The sequence below is a fragment of the Tasmannia lanceolata genome, unplaced genomic scaffold (genome assembly GCF_043159265.1).
Source record: "Tasmannia lanceolata isolate RefF3 unplaced genomic scaffold, GAP_Taslan_0.1 ptg000002l, whole genome shotgun sequence".
In the NCBI taxonomy this organism is placed as follows: domain Eukaryota; kingdom Viridiplantae; phylum Streptophyta; class Magnoliopsida; order Canellales; family Winteraceae; genus Tasmannia; species Tasmannia lanceolata.
This window is the reverse complement of record NW_027518679.1, coordinates 49,444,503-49,460,680: the sequence shown is the minus strand read 5'-3', so window position 1 is coordinate 49,460,680 and position 16,178 is coordinate 49,444,503. Positions and strand designations below refer to the sequence as shown.

At 38.5% G+C, this 16,178-nt stretch overlaps 1 protein-coding gene across 1 annotated transcript; it reads left to right on the top strand.

Annotated features, from left to right (window-relative positions):
- The first annotated feature begins 2,925 nt into the window (after nt 1–2,925).
- On the top strand, nt 2,926–15,992 carry LOC143876771 (shaggy-related protein kinase epsilon-like). The gene is made up of 13 exons (XM_077378466.1): nt 2,926–3,117; nt 9,248–9,496; nt 9,629–9,721; nt 10,228–10,287; nt 10,398–10,670; nt 10,810–10,884; nt 11,092–11,148; nt 11,231–11,371; nt 12,333–12,383; nt 12,473–12,568; nt 12,655–12,738; nt 15,170–15,272; nt 15,379–15,992. The coding sequence occupies exons 1-13, from the start codon at nt 3,058–3,060 to the stop codon at nt 15,438–15,440; spliced, it is 1,404 nt and encodes a 467-aa protein (XP_077234581.1). The 5' UTR covers nt 2,926–3,057; the 3' UTR covers nt 15,441–15,992.
- Nucleotides 15,993–16,178: the final 186 nt, after the last annotated feature.

The following is a 16,178-nucleotide window of genomic DNA, read 5'->3' as shown; positions in this document are numbered from 1 at the left end:
GAGCTCAATCACAGGTTTGGCAAATAAAAAAGGAATAAATCACAATCTATATTCGATTCAAATGGGATAAAACTGGGGTGTGAGTAGCTGTCACCCCTATCTCATATGATGCACTGGGATAAAAATGGGTTCAAATATACTATATGTGTTGGGGTTCCACGTGAAAGCAAAGATCCCACGACGAAAAAAGTGAATGTATGTGAAGAGGCTTATAAGGACTTTGGCACCCTCCACTTTCCGTTTGGATGCAGATAGTTCCTTGTAGATTAGTGGTATAAGTTGTCAATAGGGAGGAGACAAACATTTATAGTGTTTGATCTACCTAGGGTTTACCTAGTAGAATAGCGATAAGTAGTGTTTGGTTGCCAATCCACTAAAAGTAATGGGAAGGGGTGTCATTACCAATATATATATATATATATAGAGAGAGAGAGAGAGAGAGAGCAAATTTATACTCGAGGATTTTTTTTCTTTTTTGAGGATGGCACGAAAGGTATAAAAAGGGAACATGGGTGCCACGTCACTAGACAAGCATTAATTAGCTTTGAATCTTCTAGTAATATGTAAGAATTGTGTAACTAAATTGGCCACCGAGCACCATTAAAGTTGCCAAAAAAACATTTTTCTACTTGGGTTGGGACATCCTTGAGGTTGCCAAGCATGTGATAATGAAACAGAGCTTTAACGGCTAGCTTTAAAAAGGATGAGTTGTACCTGAGTCCCATCAATATTCTTTGTTACTTCATGTGAGAAAGAATGTGATGCCATGGCTAGGGTCAACTCGAGGAAGGATATTAGCATAAGTCAAAATTAGTGAGGTAGGGGGCTCCTCTATAGTCACCAATCGCTTTATGTGGGGTCTATGATTCGGGTTTACTCACGGGATATTACCCCAAGTCTAGATTAGTGATGCAGTGGGCTCCTTTGTAGTCACCATACAAGAAGCCCCTTGATCATGCCAATTTGCACCTCCCCCTCCTACTCAATCAATCGCGGTATCACTTGGCTCTGGGCTCCAATGATTGTGGATCATACTCAAACAAAACCGGAACAACATATGAAACTGACGGTGAACAATGAAGTCCTCACCTCATGAAGAAAAGGAAATTGAAACTGGAATCAAATGGAGATAGGGGTCATTGATTAATAGTTTCAGACATGAGATATGCTAAACTCAAGGGCACTCCTTGTAAAAATCAGCAGAAAGGGCACCCCATTGGCTGCACATTACCATAGTGCATTTAATACTCTTTGACTTGCAGCCCATATAAATGCAATACTTTGGCGCTTTGTAGTCGATGGGGGTGTCTTTGAGCCGATTTTTTCAAGGGTGCCCCTGAATTTAGCATTCCTCTGGGGACATTTGTTCAATTTTGAGACTAACAGGAATGGGTTGGATTTTCCGTGGTCTAGTGAAAACAATTTCGCTTACCAAAAACTAGGGGTGCAGCTCGGGACGAGCGGTTCGGGTTTTCCAAAACCCTACCCTACTCGAGAATTATCTCGGGTCGGGTCTGGTCTGGTCTAATCTTTTACTGGAAAACTCGAGATTCGTAAACCCGACCCTACCCAAGATCGTTTCTCGGGTCGGGCCGGGTTTTCATTTTTTAGCTTGGGAGTGACTAATTTAAAGATTGTAGAAAAAAGAAAAAGCAAATCTTCCCACCAAAAATCTCTACATTTATGTCATCAAGTGTACAGATATAAGATAGACACTTTATTTTCACATAAGAGACATAATCACCTCAATGAAAACAATTGTATCAATATATTGGTAAATAGTTTTCCATGTTATCCAAGAGAAATTTAAGAAAGTCACAGTACAATCATATGAGTCAGGTCGGGATTCAGGTTTCGGGTTTTTTTTCTTTAAACCCTACCCTACCTAAGATTGAGTCCAGTTTTGGACCCTACTCAAGACCCATGATTTCTAAACCCGACCCATGTTATTTTCGGGTTGGGTCGAAAAAAACATGTGATTGGGTCGAAAAAAACATGTGATGGGCTAATATTCTTTGTTCTGATCCCACAAAAAGTAGTTCCAGGGGGGCTCTTTGGATGTAAGGGATTTTTCTTCCATGTAAAATGAACTTTCCAGTGTTTGGCAATCTCATTTTTCCATGGATTTTTTCCAAAATAAAATAATTTCCTTATTTTTCAAGATAAAGCAAACTTACTCGACTATGAAATTTCATTTTTCCATGGAAATATTTTTTTTCTCTAAAAACTTATGTTCAATGGAAAATATTATTTACTATAATTTTCTAAGAGTGAATTTTTGACCTTACCATACTCTGTTTGATGATTTTCAAGTGACCCACCAATTCAATGGCTCAGATCACTACATAAGTGTCACGTGTACGGTCGGATCAAAAAAGGGCAAAGAAAGCCGATATCATCATTAGCACTGCTCTTAAAATAAACATGTTCAAGAAAAGAGAGACCAATTCCAACGCTCCTAAATCCTTATCCACCCAAAATTAACCTCAAAACAAACTCACCAAGACAGGATTTACTAGGGTCAATCGCAAAAGGCTTTTCGCGGCTGGTCTGTCGCATGTCAGACCAGCCACCTCGTAAATGAAGACAACAGCTTTTGTCTCCATTAACAAGGTGGCTGGTCTAACATGCGACAGACCATCCACAAAATTCATTATGCGATGGACACTAGCAATTCCTAACCAAAGACAGATCGCGGATATTCCGCTTCTGTTCAAATTTCGGCATTCCATTATCGCAATTCACCCCTAAATTGAGGGTATTTTCGTAAGTCCACCCGACACCACGGTCAAAGTAGGCCCTACAAATACCGTGCGATGACTCACAATGAATAAATCAACGGCTGAGCGTCTCCTTTTGACTGACATACGGACAGGATTGGAATGATTGAGGTACCAACAAACGAAAGCAAAGAAAAGATGGGTAGTCGTAGCTTTCCATTTGAGAGAAGAGTGCGGAGGAAGAAGAAGAAGAAGAAGGGTTTTTTCTCTCTCTCATTTTCCCCTCTTCTCTTCCTTCTACACACAAGGAGAAATATTAGGGTTTTCAGGAAGAACAATGCATGTGATGCGGCGTCTCAAGAGCATTGCTTCTGGTCGTTCCTCCGTTTCAGATCCCGTGAGTTTTTTAATCTTCTCGTCCATGCGATTGATTTTTCTTATTGAGATTGTGTAATGTGATGGAGTTTTTATTTAATCAGTTTCTAGGGTTTGGATTTTTCTTCTTATCTCTTTAGCGTGTTCTCCTTATTTATGGCATCGATTTGTAATGTTTTTTTTTTTTTTTTTTTGATTTAATAGGTTTTTAGGGTTTGGATTTTTTTTTGTTTTCTTTGAATGATGATCTGACGATTCTTCTTGTATTTGAGATAGATTTCATATATTGAATTGTCTATTTATCCATTTTTATTGGTGTATTGTTTTGTGTTGGAATGTGATTGATTTTGGATTGCAAGAATTTTCTGGAAAAGTTTGGAAATGAAATTATTTCTAAAATTTCCTACTTTGTTTTTTTTTTTTTCACTTGAAAGGCGATAACTTGTACCAATCCTATTCAAATTGGGATCTTCAATTTATGATAATATCCCTCAAAATTAACCATAATCATATCGGTTTCTTCTAAAATCTTGGGAAGAAATTTTTTTTTTTTAGTATAAAAAATTTCTGTTAGAAATGTTTATTCTTGCAATCAAAAGAGGTCCTCTAGGGTTTTGTCATTTGGAATTTGATAATGACATGCAGCCTTCATAGTCACTTTCAGGAATATATTGTTTACTTTTCTTCGGGAAATTCCTTTTCATTCACCTAGGTTTGATCACCATATTTAAGACATTTTTGTGAATTATATCAATTTTATTAATCTCTCATCAATTTAGAAATTGATAATGACAAGCGGCCATCAATGTTGCTTTCAGGGATATTTTATTTGAAATTCTTTGTGGACTTTTTTTTTATCTAGCCATAAACGGCGTCCAGGTTTAGGATTTCATTTGGTTTTAATTGTGGCTCCGTCTTTCACTGCAATATGCCTGGTTACTAATTGGAATACTAATAAATATGTATGGTTTAAAGAGGTTTTTATTTTTGTTGATTTAAGTGTGGAGTTGTTTCAGAAAATGTAGATTTGATCTAATGTTTTACGGTTAGAATCTGATGGAGTGACATTGTTAATAATAGGGGTGAAACTCGGGTCGGGCTTCCAAAACCCTATCCTACCCAACAATTATCTTGGGTCGGGTCGGGTGTAATTTTTGGAAAACCTGAGATTTGTAAACCCGACCCTACCCAAGATAGTTTCTCGGGGCAGGTTGGGGTGGGCCGGGTTTTCCTTTTTTAGCATAGGATCTAATTTTAAATATTGTAGAAGGAAAACAACAAATTTTACACAAAAAATCTCTAAATTTATGTCATCATGTGCATAAATTTAAGGAGGACACTATTTTCACATAACAGACATGATCACCTCAATGAAAACAATTGTATCAATATGTTGGAAAATAATTTCCTACATTATTCAAGGGATATTTAAGAAAGTCACAGTACACCCATATGAGTCGGGTTGGGTTTCGGGTATTTTTTCTTTAAGCCTAGCCCTACCCAAGATTGAGTTGGGTTTTCCAGTTTAAAACCCGACCCTACCCAAGACCATGATTTCTAAACCTTACCCATGTTATTTTCAGGTCGGGTCGGGTTTTAGTTGCAGCCCTAGTTAATAATTACTAACTTGCAGAACATAGGTGCTTGAAAGAAAGCAGCTAGCAATTTTTAATTTTTTTATTGTCGATAACAAAGATGATGTGATTTTTATAGAATACAATGTTTTTTGAATGATACAGAAAATGTAGATGCTATAGAAAATCAAACAAAAAATGCAGAACTTATTAAAAAATATGTAGAGTTTAATCAAGTAGAATACAATGTTATAGAATTTGAATATATTATAGGGACATTCGATTCTTATCCAATCTATTATTTGTTATTGCATAGAGGTACTTGTGCACAGAGACAAATGAAGAATGTATATATTTTTAATGACTAATTTATTAAAAAAGGGGCAAAGTCCATCAACTGACATGGTGCGAGACAAGCCAAACATAGAGAAGAAAAACAACAACAAAAAATCAACGGGGAAGATAATCTTAGGTCTGTAGCACTGATCTAGCCACCCTTGAACGAGCAAAATGATCGGCTTCATCATCAGCAAAATGCCAAACATGCTGAAAGTTCCCTTCAACCCTGTCCATCGCCTCCTCAATGGCATTAACAAATCTTCAAGGGCAGTGTACCCCCCATTCATCCAACGAATAACGTTGAGTCACCTTTAACTATAATAAAATCAAGTATGTCTTGGTCCGCGATCCGCTTTTTAGACAACAAAACTTGAACCTCCATCTCGTTAGAATATGTTGTGCATATGTTTTGTACTCGGGCAGTGATAGAGCACCCTGATGAATTAATGCGTGTGATGCACATGCGGGTTGAGCTGTGCGATCAGCTCGCTATGGTTGCAGAGGGCGGCAACGCTTCGGAAGGGAAATTCAATTTTCGATTTTGCTCTAACGGGTATTTCGGTAATTTCTTGATGTAGTGGCATTAATATATAAACCGTGTACTTTTGTTATGGGTTGTGTGGTTTTGTGAGTTTTCTTGGCTGAGAAGAAAGGAGAGTTTTGTAACCCTAAACCGAACCTTAAACTGAAATAGTAAAACTCTTCTCCTGTGGAAGCATGGTTTTAAATTTCGGCCGAAATATTTCGGTTTTGGCACAAACCGAAACGAAATTTGCATGAAGTCGTTTCTTTACAAGTTTTCGCCGAAATTTTACCGAAATTCCAAATTTTGGGCGGAATGTCTGAAATTTCATTTTTGAACTTTTTTACAAAATTTCCACCGAAATAGCTGAAATTTCAACCGAAATTGATACCGAAATTTTAAACATTTCGGTCGAAATTAAAAAAATAAGCGAAATCATAATCATATTTTTACATGATTTCAGCCGAAATTTCAGCTCGAAGTGGTGGCCGAAAATGACACCAAAACCGAAATTTAAAACCTTGCGCGGAAGTAGGCACACTGTTGGACCATGTAAATCTTGTGTTCTTGCTTTCTATAATTGTGTTTGTTTCATCTCTTATTGACATTTGCTGCATATCATGTTTGATCCTATTTGGAGAGATTAGAGATCTCTCGGCTTTCTACTCTCAACACTACGGAGAATGACCCTCAATGCTAGTAGAGCCTATGTTCTCCAAACTCGAACCATCATAGTTCAACTTAAAGAACCCATGCGGAGTGGGGGATCACCTAGGGGAAGATTTATCAAGCCTACTCGATGGGATCTCATCCTAGAAGTCCTGAAAAGATGAATCCGAAAGGCTCTGAAATTTAGGCATCCAAAGGAAGATATCCTAGACCCTACTTGGCCCAAACAGCATCCTAACTCCTAGATATTGACATCCTTTGCCATCACATGGCATCACTGATTTTTTATACCTTACCTTGCTAGATGATCATGATGGATATAGGAGAAACATTGTTGTTTTTAATTTACTTAACAAAGACAGGCTGTTCTAAAGAATTGCGAGAACCTCTATTGTGAATCCATGACAGCCAAGAGAACGACAGAGAAAGGATAACCAAGATTCTGAGCAGTCAATTTGGGGGGGGGGGGGGGTTTGGAGGGAGGGGGTTATAGGAGTAGAAAATGGGAGTGATTTACCCAATCAGGAAGGGTGAAGAAGAAAATGGGAAAAAGAAGAGAAAATACAGATGAGACTAGAGAGAAAGAGATATGGGAAGAAAGAGGGGAGATGGTTAAAATGATGTAAGAAGTGAGAAGAATATGGGGGCATCGGCGTATAATCCCAACCAAAAGGGGATGAGAGAGGAAGGGGGGGGGGGGGGGGGGAAGGTGGCGGTGATGAAAGAAGCATAAGAGTTTATGGGTAAAAATTGACTTAATATGAAGCATCATACTTCAAAAAATGCATCACATCCGCACAAGAGACAGAGATAGAAAAACTTCAAATCTTTATTCGTTCCATCATTGAGTAGCATAAAAAAAAAGTGCCCAAGGCTACATATATAAAAGAAAAGAAAGAGAACTAGAAATTTCTAAAACCATAAGGGTTTGTTTGGATGTCGGGAAAGGATCAGAAGGTAAAAGAAATGACCTGTCTGATGGGGAAGAGGAAGGAATGGGAACCTGCTACTTTTCGATTTGAGAGGCTATTTGGTTTTCATTGGAAAAGGAAAAAGAGCACAACCCATCGAAAATCTCTGGTTCTCGGTGATGTTTCCGTTGGACTAGCGGTGATGTTTTCAAAGGTGAGGTTGGCATAGTGACTAACTGATGTGGTGGGCGAGAGGGTTTGGGGGAGAGGATTTTAGAAGAGAGAGATGGAGAGTATTTCAGGAAGAGGTTTTCGGGGACAGAGTTGGAGAGAGAGAGGAGGCGATTTTTGCCCCCTGTTGCTTTCTCCGCTCTAGGATGTTGACGAGAAGGAGGGGCTGTTTGTAAATTGGCCAGCAACCAACCAACACCGATTAAATTGCGATTGCTGCAACCTGCCATCTTTGTCACCCTCATCGCCATTGACCAGAACTGGATTTTGTCAAATCTGATCCAATCTTGTTTGTAAAGCTGATGACGACTAAAACAAGAAGACAACTGACGATATTTGGGTGGGATTTCTGGGTCAATGTAGGGTTTGATGAAGCTTGATTCTGAGGCGACGATGCTGCATCTGGTTCTTTCATTCTGTGGGAAATCAACCATCATATAGCTTTGTTTCGCATCTTGTTCTGTGGGGACGAGTGCTAGGCAAATCGTTGGGTTTGTTAAATGGTGTTTTTGGTTGGCTATGGTCCTGATACCTGGGTCTTGAGGGGATCTTGGCCTCCTCTGAAGTCCAGCGAGAGAGAGAGAGAGAGAGAGAGAGAGAGAGAGAGAGAGAGAGAGAGAGAGAGAGAGAGAGAGAGATTTTCCTCCTAAACCTGCCCGATTTAGGCGGAAAATGTTGGATTTCGCTTTAGGTGCCAATTTAGTTGATAAGTGTTCGACAATAAGAATGCCAAAATTGAAATTTTGCTTTCCCTACCAGAATGACCTTCAACGATGTGACTGGAAAAGGCTGGTTCTTTCCGCATACTTTATTACTTTCAGCCTTGTTGTGCATCCAAACGGGCCAAAAAAAAAATCTAACACTTTTGGACTAAAATATCATCTAAAGACTTAAAGACTATGTCCCCACTCAATATTTTCGTAATACACGTGTGAGGCTTTTTTAAGAAGCCACGACACGAAGAAATGATTTTGATGGGAAAAGACTCTACTACCCCCTATGTCTTAAAAATGACTTAAATAACAGTCTAAAAACTAAATTAAACTCTTTTTACAGTAATGATGTGCCCCATATTCTTAACTCTTTGATTTTCCATGGTGGCCCATCTTCTCAACTCCTTGATTCTCCATAGCATCTTGGATGGTCTCCCATCAACCTCTGATGAGGATCGGAGTAATTTTTAAGCCAATTCATAATAATAAAGAATATCATTCAATCTATATTTTTTTGCTTCTTAAGGTCCTGAAGAACTTGATGCCATCCGAAGTTTTTTTTTTTTTTTTGCATATAAAGGATATCATTCAATCTATATTCTTAACCATTAACACCACCAAAAAAAGAGAGAAAAAAAAACTGGATTCATCATGGATGTTTTTTCAATTCGGCCATTTTTTTCTCCTCTATAATTTTTGCACAGCCCTGTCCAGTTATGAATTAATAAGTTGTAACCTATTCCTTTAAACCAATTCCAGCTTTAAATATCCTTTGACTATTTTGAGTTAATTAATTCATTTACACTTTGTCTTCTTGACAATATTCTTGCATTTTATTCTTTTCACATCAGCCGTTGGACCAACATTTCCAGAAATTTGCAATACCAATGAAAGTAACATTTTTTTTCAAGTGAAATTAGCCAAGTTCGTTTGGAAAGAAAAAAAAAAACCTAGCCAAACTAAATCAAGCAAAACAAAAAAGAATTATAGTGAATAGTACTATGGTTTATGCTGTTTTCTTGGTTAGCTTTTTGCCTGAAGTTTCCTGTCTGTTTAGTGTACTTGTGTCCTTTTTTCATTTGAAAATACTTTAAGCTCATTTCATGGCTCTTTTTTTTTGTGTGCAATGAGCTCATTTTTAAACTCTTTTTATTTTTTTTAATTACAAAAAGCTGTCTATATGTTGTATCAGGGTGGGGGTTCTGGTACCAAAAGGGTGAAGGTCGACGAAGAAGTAGAAGGAAAGGTTGGCACAGAACCCCATTTGGGTGGTGACACAACCATGGGTCTAGAACATCAAATGGCCTCTACTTCATTGGAAACTGATGCAAGCACCTCCAATATGGATTCTATTGCTAAAAAGACTGATCTTGATCAGCTTCCAAAGGAATTGCATGAAATGAAAATAAGAGACGATAAACCTGATAGCCCAGATGATAAGGTAAAATAATATTTGTTCATGTGTTATTCAAATATTTTCTTGACTTGTATGTAAGGTTCTTTTGAGGTCAGTACCTATCTATCACATTTATCTCTTACAATGTTATATGATTCATCAAACTGGATCGTGCAGGATTTAGAAGCCACCGTTGTGAATGGCAACGGAACAGAGGCAGGTCAGATAATTGCAACAACAATAGGCGGTCGAAATGGTCAGCCTAAGCAGGTGCCTGATTTTGAGATCAAGTTGTTGAGATGACTTTCATTTGGGTTTTCTTGCTTCTGTTCTCATAGCTCTTTTAGTGCATAAATCTTCTTTACATAATTGAATGCTTAATGGTTTGTATGAAATGTATGCCAGCCATCAAATACTTGGATTGTATAAATTGGGATTTTCTTATTCTACATCATGTCCTATGTTGGGTTTCTGTTATGTATGACCAGAAATTATAACATGGCATGATAGTCGATTCTCACCTTTATAATCTCTTTTGCTCTAGGAAGCTTCACATTGAAGCTATGATGGATTTAAGTCATTAAATACTTACTCAGGATGCATTATGTTTTGTCCATTCTATATTCCAGGATGCCTTTCATACTTGCTATTGGTCTATTTGCTCAATTTTTCTGCCATGTTAGTCTCTTGTTGCAACTCTCTTGTTGAACTTAATCATAGAAAAATATTTTTCTAATGGCGCAGCAAACTCAATTTGTTTGTTAAATGGATGACAGACAATCTCGTACATGGCTGAACGGGTGGTTGGCACTGGTTCATTTGGTGTTGTTTTTCAGGTATATACAACATTAATCTTTCTGCCTCCTAGTGGAAGTTGAAGCCTATTATATTTCACTGTATTTAGTTAGCTATGTTGCTGCAACATTTGGTAATTTGTTTGATGCAGGCAAAGTGCCTGGAATCGGGGGAAGCAGTTGCCATAAAGAAGGTGTTGCAGGATAAGAGATATAAAAACAGGGAACTCCAAATTATGCGCTTACTTGACCACCCTAATGTAGTTCACTTAAAGCATTGTTTCTTTTCAACCACTGAGAAAGATGAACTGTACCTTAACCTTGTGTTGGAGTATATCTCGGAGACGGTTTACCGAGTCTCAAAGCACTATAGCCGGATGAACCAACACATGCCCCTTATCTATGTGCAACTGTATGCCTACCAGGTCAGTTGCAGTGGCACAGTTCTAAGGCCAGATTTTCTTTTTCTTTTTCTTTTTGCATGGACTGGATTCTTAAGAATGGTATACGTTCTGTTTGGACTTCCGCTTTAATCTGACCCAGCTTCCTTTTTTTTTTGGTTAGATCTGCCGTGCACTTGCTTACATTCACAGTGTTATCGGTGTTTGTCACCGTGACATTAAACCACAGAATTTGTTGGTAAGAAATTTTTGCATGCTGATTCTCCTTTGGGTGCTATTACGAGTAATTTGTTTATTAATCTTATCGAGTGATTGGATGCTAAAAATCCTGAATTCATATTTATGTTTTTTTATGGAATATTATTTTTCATATTTTTGTTGTGAATATAATGCTGAACCCTGTTATTAATGCAGTTCTAGTTTGAAAATTAATGTATTTTTGCAGGTCAATCCACATACTCATCAGCTAAAACTCTGTGATTTTGGAAGTGCCAAAATGTTGGTATGTATTATCTATTTATCTCATTGCATGAAATATGCTTGTATGATTTGGTAAAATTTGACATGTATCTACCTGATTGCAGGTTCCTGGTGAACCTAATATATCATACATTTGTTCACGGTATTATAGAGCTCCTGAACTGATCTTTGGAGCTACAGAATACACAACAGCAATTGATATGTGGTCTGTTGGTTGTGTGTTGGCTGAACTTCTTCTAGGACGGGTAGGTATGCCAGTACAAGTTATTGTTTATTGTTGGATTTGACTGACTATGAATTTGTCTTGAAACAATTTTTTCGCCTAATCTTATTAATATTTTATAATTATACCATTTAATCTTTAGATAATGGCTACCATTGCACCAAGAACAAATTTCTCTAGAGGGCTATTATGCTGTATGTTGACTGTAATCTTGTACTATGCATTATGACTTATGTGGAATCTGTTTGGGCCGAGGTTCAAAAACTCAAATTTTGCCCTCATTTAATGTGTGCCTCATTTTGAGTAAGGAGTATTGGAAGAATACTTTAAAAAAAGAAGAAGAAAAAAAGACATCAAAGAAACTCTAGCAACACCTAAAAAATACCAATTCAGAGTTTAAGCCGGATAATTCATCTGCTTCTGAGATCATTGCCATAGTTGTTAGGTTGCATACATGGGAACCCTCTTAATTTGATGGCCATTGGGGCCGTGGAGGCCCTCGAGGGTCATCTTGGTGAAATTTTTAATCAGTGCGTGTCATGTATTGGTGACATATCCATAGAAAATTATGTTGTGTACTGTGCTTCCTCATTCCTGGATATTGAAGTAATGATCGAGGATAATTCTGTCAGCTTCATTCTTTCTATTATCTTTCGGCAACATATAATTTCTGCAGCTGTAGCCGTTTTTTTTGTTGCCTTACAATTTCTTTAACTGAATGTTGAAGTAGGCTTTATTGCAACAAATTATAAACCTTAATTTCAAAATATATTCCAGACAAATTTAACCACTCTTATTGTTATTTAGTTGGCACAGTTTCTATTTTTTATTTTACTATCCAACATTTCAGTAGTACTGGCATCATCATAAGTTACTTGTTTCTTCTACTTCTCAATGGAGGTGGACATTTACATTTTAGAAAAAAAATGGAAGTGGACATTTGAAGTAACTTATTATGTTTAGCTGGGTCTCATATTCTACAGCCTCTGTTTCCTGGAGAAAATGGTGTTGACCAACTGGTGGAAATCATCAAGGTATAATGTCAGTTGGCTGATATCATGTACTTCTACCCACACTTCATTCCATATTTGATGTTTTTGAGTCAATTTTGTTGTTATATCAGGTATTAGGGACCCCAACCAGAGAAGAAATCAAGTGCATGAATTCAAATTACACAGAATTCAAATTTCCTCACATCAAAGCTCATCCATGGCACAAGGTCTGTGAATAGTTGTCTTAATATTCATGATATAGAACTATTGATCTCATGGTCAATTCGTTGCTTTATTGAATTTAATTTTGCAGGTTTTTCACAAGCGGACGCCTCCTGAGGCAGTTGATCTTGTATCTAGGCTGCTCCAATATTCGCCAAATATACGTTGCACTGCTGTAAGTTTCATTATCAACTCAATGGAAGTTCATTTTTTGCTTAGTCTTGCTTGTTGGTAATGCCAGTTCTTTATCTTTGTAACCTGCTGTTCATTATTTGATTGACATTTGCTTGGACATGGCTTACTGTAGGTAGTTTTGGGGTAATGAAATATACCCGTTACCTAATTGCGAACCCACTGTCAGTGTGGTTTTATTCGTAATCCCGTGGCCTATATATACCTTTGGATTGTCTTCGAGTGACCGTTGTTTGACATATGATGTTTCTTTTATGTGTGCGTGTGTGCGTGTCATCTTTCCTGATGGGCACTTGTTCCTCATCCATCCTTACTTACAAAATTCAATATCCACATTTAGTCCTCGCACCCAGTAAACTCATTAAATACACCTGCCAGACTATTAATTTCCTCTGGGCAAGTCATTCATTTCGAAGGTCTTTTCGCATCTACACCTGCGAGACTATTAATTTCCTTTGGGCAAGTCATTCCTTATCAAGATCTTTTCGCGTCTTCCCAAGAGAGAATCCACCTGCTGCCATCATATCAAATCAACAAAGACGTACAGAAGGCTCCTTCCGTTACGGGGATGGTTATGACACCGCTAGAATCAACGCTAATAACAGTTATATGCAACACTTTCCACTTCCCAGAATTAACGTTGATATTCCTTTCACCAATAAGGCTAATCACTCCATTACCGAACACATCACGATAATTTCGGTCCCCGAGACCAAAAGTTTGAGTAGAAAAACATCTTTTCCCCAAGCAATTCCATTTGGCATATCCTAAATGGTGTGGGGCACCTCATCCATATGAGATGCCAGCCTTTCGTAGCGGGATGGCCCTACCAAAGCTGTCGTTCTTTATCAAGGGTACCTCCTCTCGTTCTGAAATCGGGTCAAGGGAAGGACCCACATTTTTATTTAAAGAATTCTTGGAAAGGAACCCACCCTGGAACCCCGTGGCTACCCCTCTAGGCCTGAATTCTCTTACGTATCCAGCTTTAGCGTTGCACCTTACCGAAAAAGATTTGGGAGTCCCATATCTGATGTTTCTCCAATTTTTCCTTGCATTCACAAATCTTCCTTTCCTAGACCAGGAGTGAAAACGACTGACACGACTAGAGGGACGCATGTGATGGAACCGTTCAACTTTGACCCTTTAGAGAAATCCGTATCACGGGCAAGGGCTGACGCTTCTGACACAGTAAAAGATTTGAAATTTGAATTTGATGGGATAGGCCCAGAGGGTTCAACGGATCCCCAAGCCCGGTTTTTCGGCGAGATAGTAGACTGTAGTTTCGATGCCAACGCAAGCTTTTTCTGAGTCAGAGAGTCATGATTCAGAGGGCCAAGGGCCGGAGGAGGAGGGGGCCTACTGAGGTGAGAGTGTGGAGCTAGAGGTTCCACATCAGGAACCAACAAACGCCTGTGGCTCTGAGATTCAATACCAATTGTATAACATTGACCAGCGATTTGAATTTGAATCGAGGGCGGGGGAAGTTTCCACCAAGGGGCGAGAATTTTGGCAGACACAAATGCCATACTTTGATTATGACTCCCTTCCATATTTACTTCTAACACTCGACCAAAAAGGTTACCTACAGCTTCAACTGTTGATGTGCCCATACATGAAGGGCGATGCCATAGAAACTAAACCAAACTTCCTCTAAGCCCGGGATGAAGTCTTTATTCCAAGAAAAGAGAGAATGCAGTTGATCATCCCACATCTCATTACCTTTGTCCAGAATTAACTTCAGCTTCCTCCGCCGATTCAAAGATAAATAATACTTCATCTTTTGATAAAATACATGGATATTCCAGCAACGGGAAGTTCCAAATTCTCTTAGCCCACTCCAGAGATCTTGAATAGTCCCATAGATATCCTTTCTTTTCCCGATTAAGCAACTTTTAAGTGAGTTTAACCTTGATACTACCTCCTTTCCTGAGATAGATATGGCCGGGATGTCTCTCCCAGGAGTTACAGAGACCACCTCGGAATCGGGCCATCGGTCACCTTCATTACCATTCCAATCTCCGGGTTCTTTTTCTCGCCTAGGAGTGAGATTCCGTCCTTTCTGTCCGTACGACATCTTTGGCAGCTGACTCGCCATCTAAAATTAAGATATTTACAGGAAGGACAATTCCAATTAGTTCTTTTTTTCTACTCACCTCCAAGATTGTCGAGAATTGACTCCATTCACGGGAGCCCGGTTGTGTTGTTTAACCCAACGACAAGATCGCCTCCATTTAAAGTTCCAATAAGCACAGATATCGCAGCACCAATCCTCCAAGTCTCTTTGGTGTTTTGGAATATCGTCTGTGTTTTGGAATCTGCTAACAATTCCTACTGTCCGATTCGGTATCAATTGATACTGATAATAAAGAATTATCATAATGAAATCTTGCTGTCTGGGTTTTTTTTTTTTGCAGTTGGAGGCCTGTGCTCATCCCTTATTTGATGAGTTGAGAGACCCTAACACACGCCTTCCCAACGGTCGCTCCCTTCCTCCGCTATTCGACTTCAAGCCTCAAGGTAAAAAGATTACCCTTCTTCCTCTATTTTATGTTGGCACTTCTTTTGGTTGTTTTTTCTGCCTTTGATAAAACCTCAATCCTCCTCTCATTCTAAACTTCTGTAGAGCTAGATGGTGCCTCTCCTGAGCTGCTTCAACGTCTCATTCCCGAGCACATGAAGAAATAAATTTATAAGGTGTAGGTATAATTTGGTGGTTTTAGATTTTTGGATGCAAATAGCCTTATTACTCTTTCTAGCTTGTTGGCCCAAGTGTGCATCCCAGTAGCTACTGGCCTCTTGGCCTAGAGATTGGCACAGCGGCGAGTTAGGCTGGAGATGAATGATTTATAGTCGGCAGCAAGGGTCTGTGTTGGGTTCTTTTTGGATAGATTTCCAGGCGGATTATGCGCTACATAACATGGTTTGTTGAAAATATATTGTATTCTCAAAACACAATGGTGCGAACTGGTTAGGTTCCTCTATTTTGATGTATTATCATACCAACTTTGGGAGGTAAATTGTTCCACTTCTGTGTCTTAACTGGTCCATTATGGTTAATTAGTTTCACGTGACTCGAACCCAATTCTCTATTAAGCTATTGTAATCTAAACTCCAGTGTTTATCAGTGTAGAGATAGAGATGATGGAGAATCGAGAAATGAAATCCTTGAATTGCCATATTAATCTCTGTGTACTGAACTTTCTGTATTTTCCAAATGCAACAGGTTGTTTGTTTTCATATGCTGCTATGGTTTTTGTAATGTTATCTTTTTAATAACCACTCAGGAGTTTCCCTCCATAACCTAAACTGCAACAGACATTTACTTACATGCGGCACAATGCCTGGTGCATGGCTGTCTTCCTCAAGGATATCCCATCTGTAAGAAAAATGCCTATAAAAATCAGTTGTTTACCTTTTCTTGAT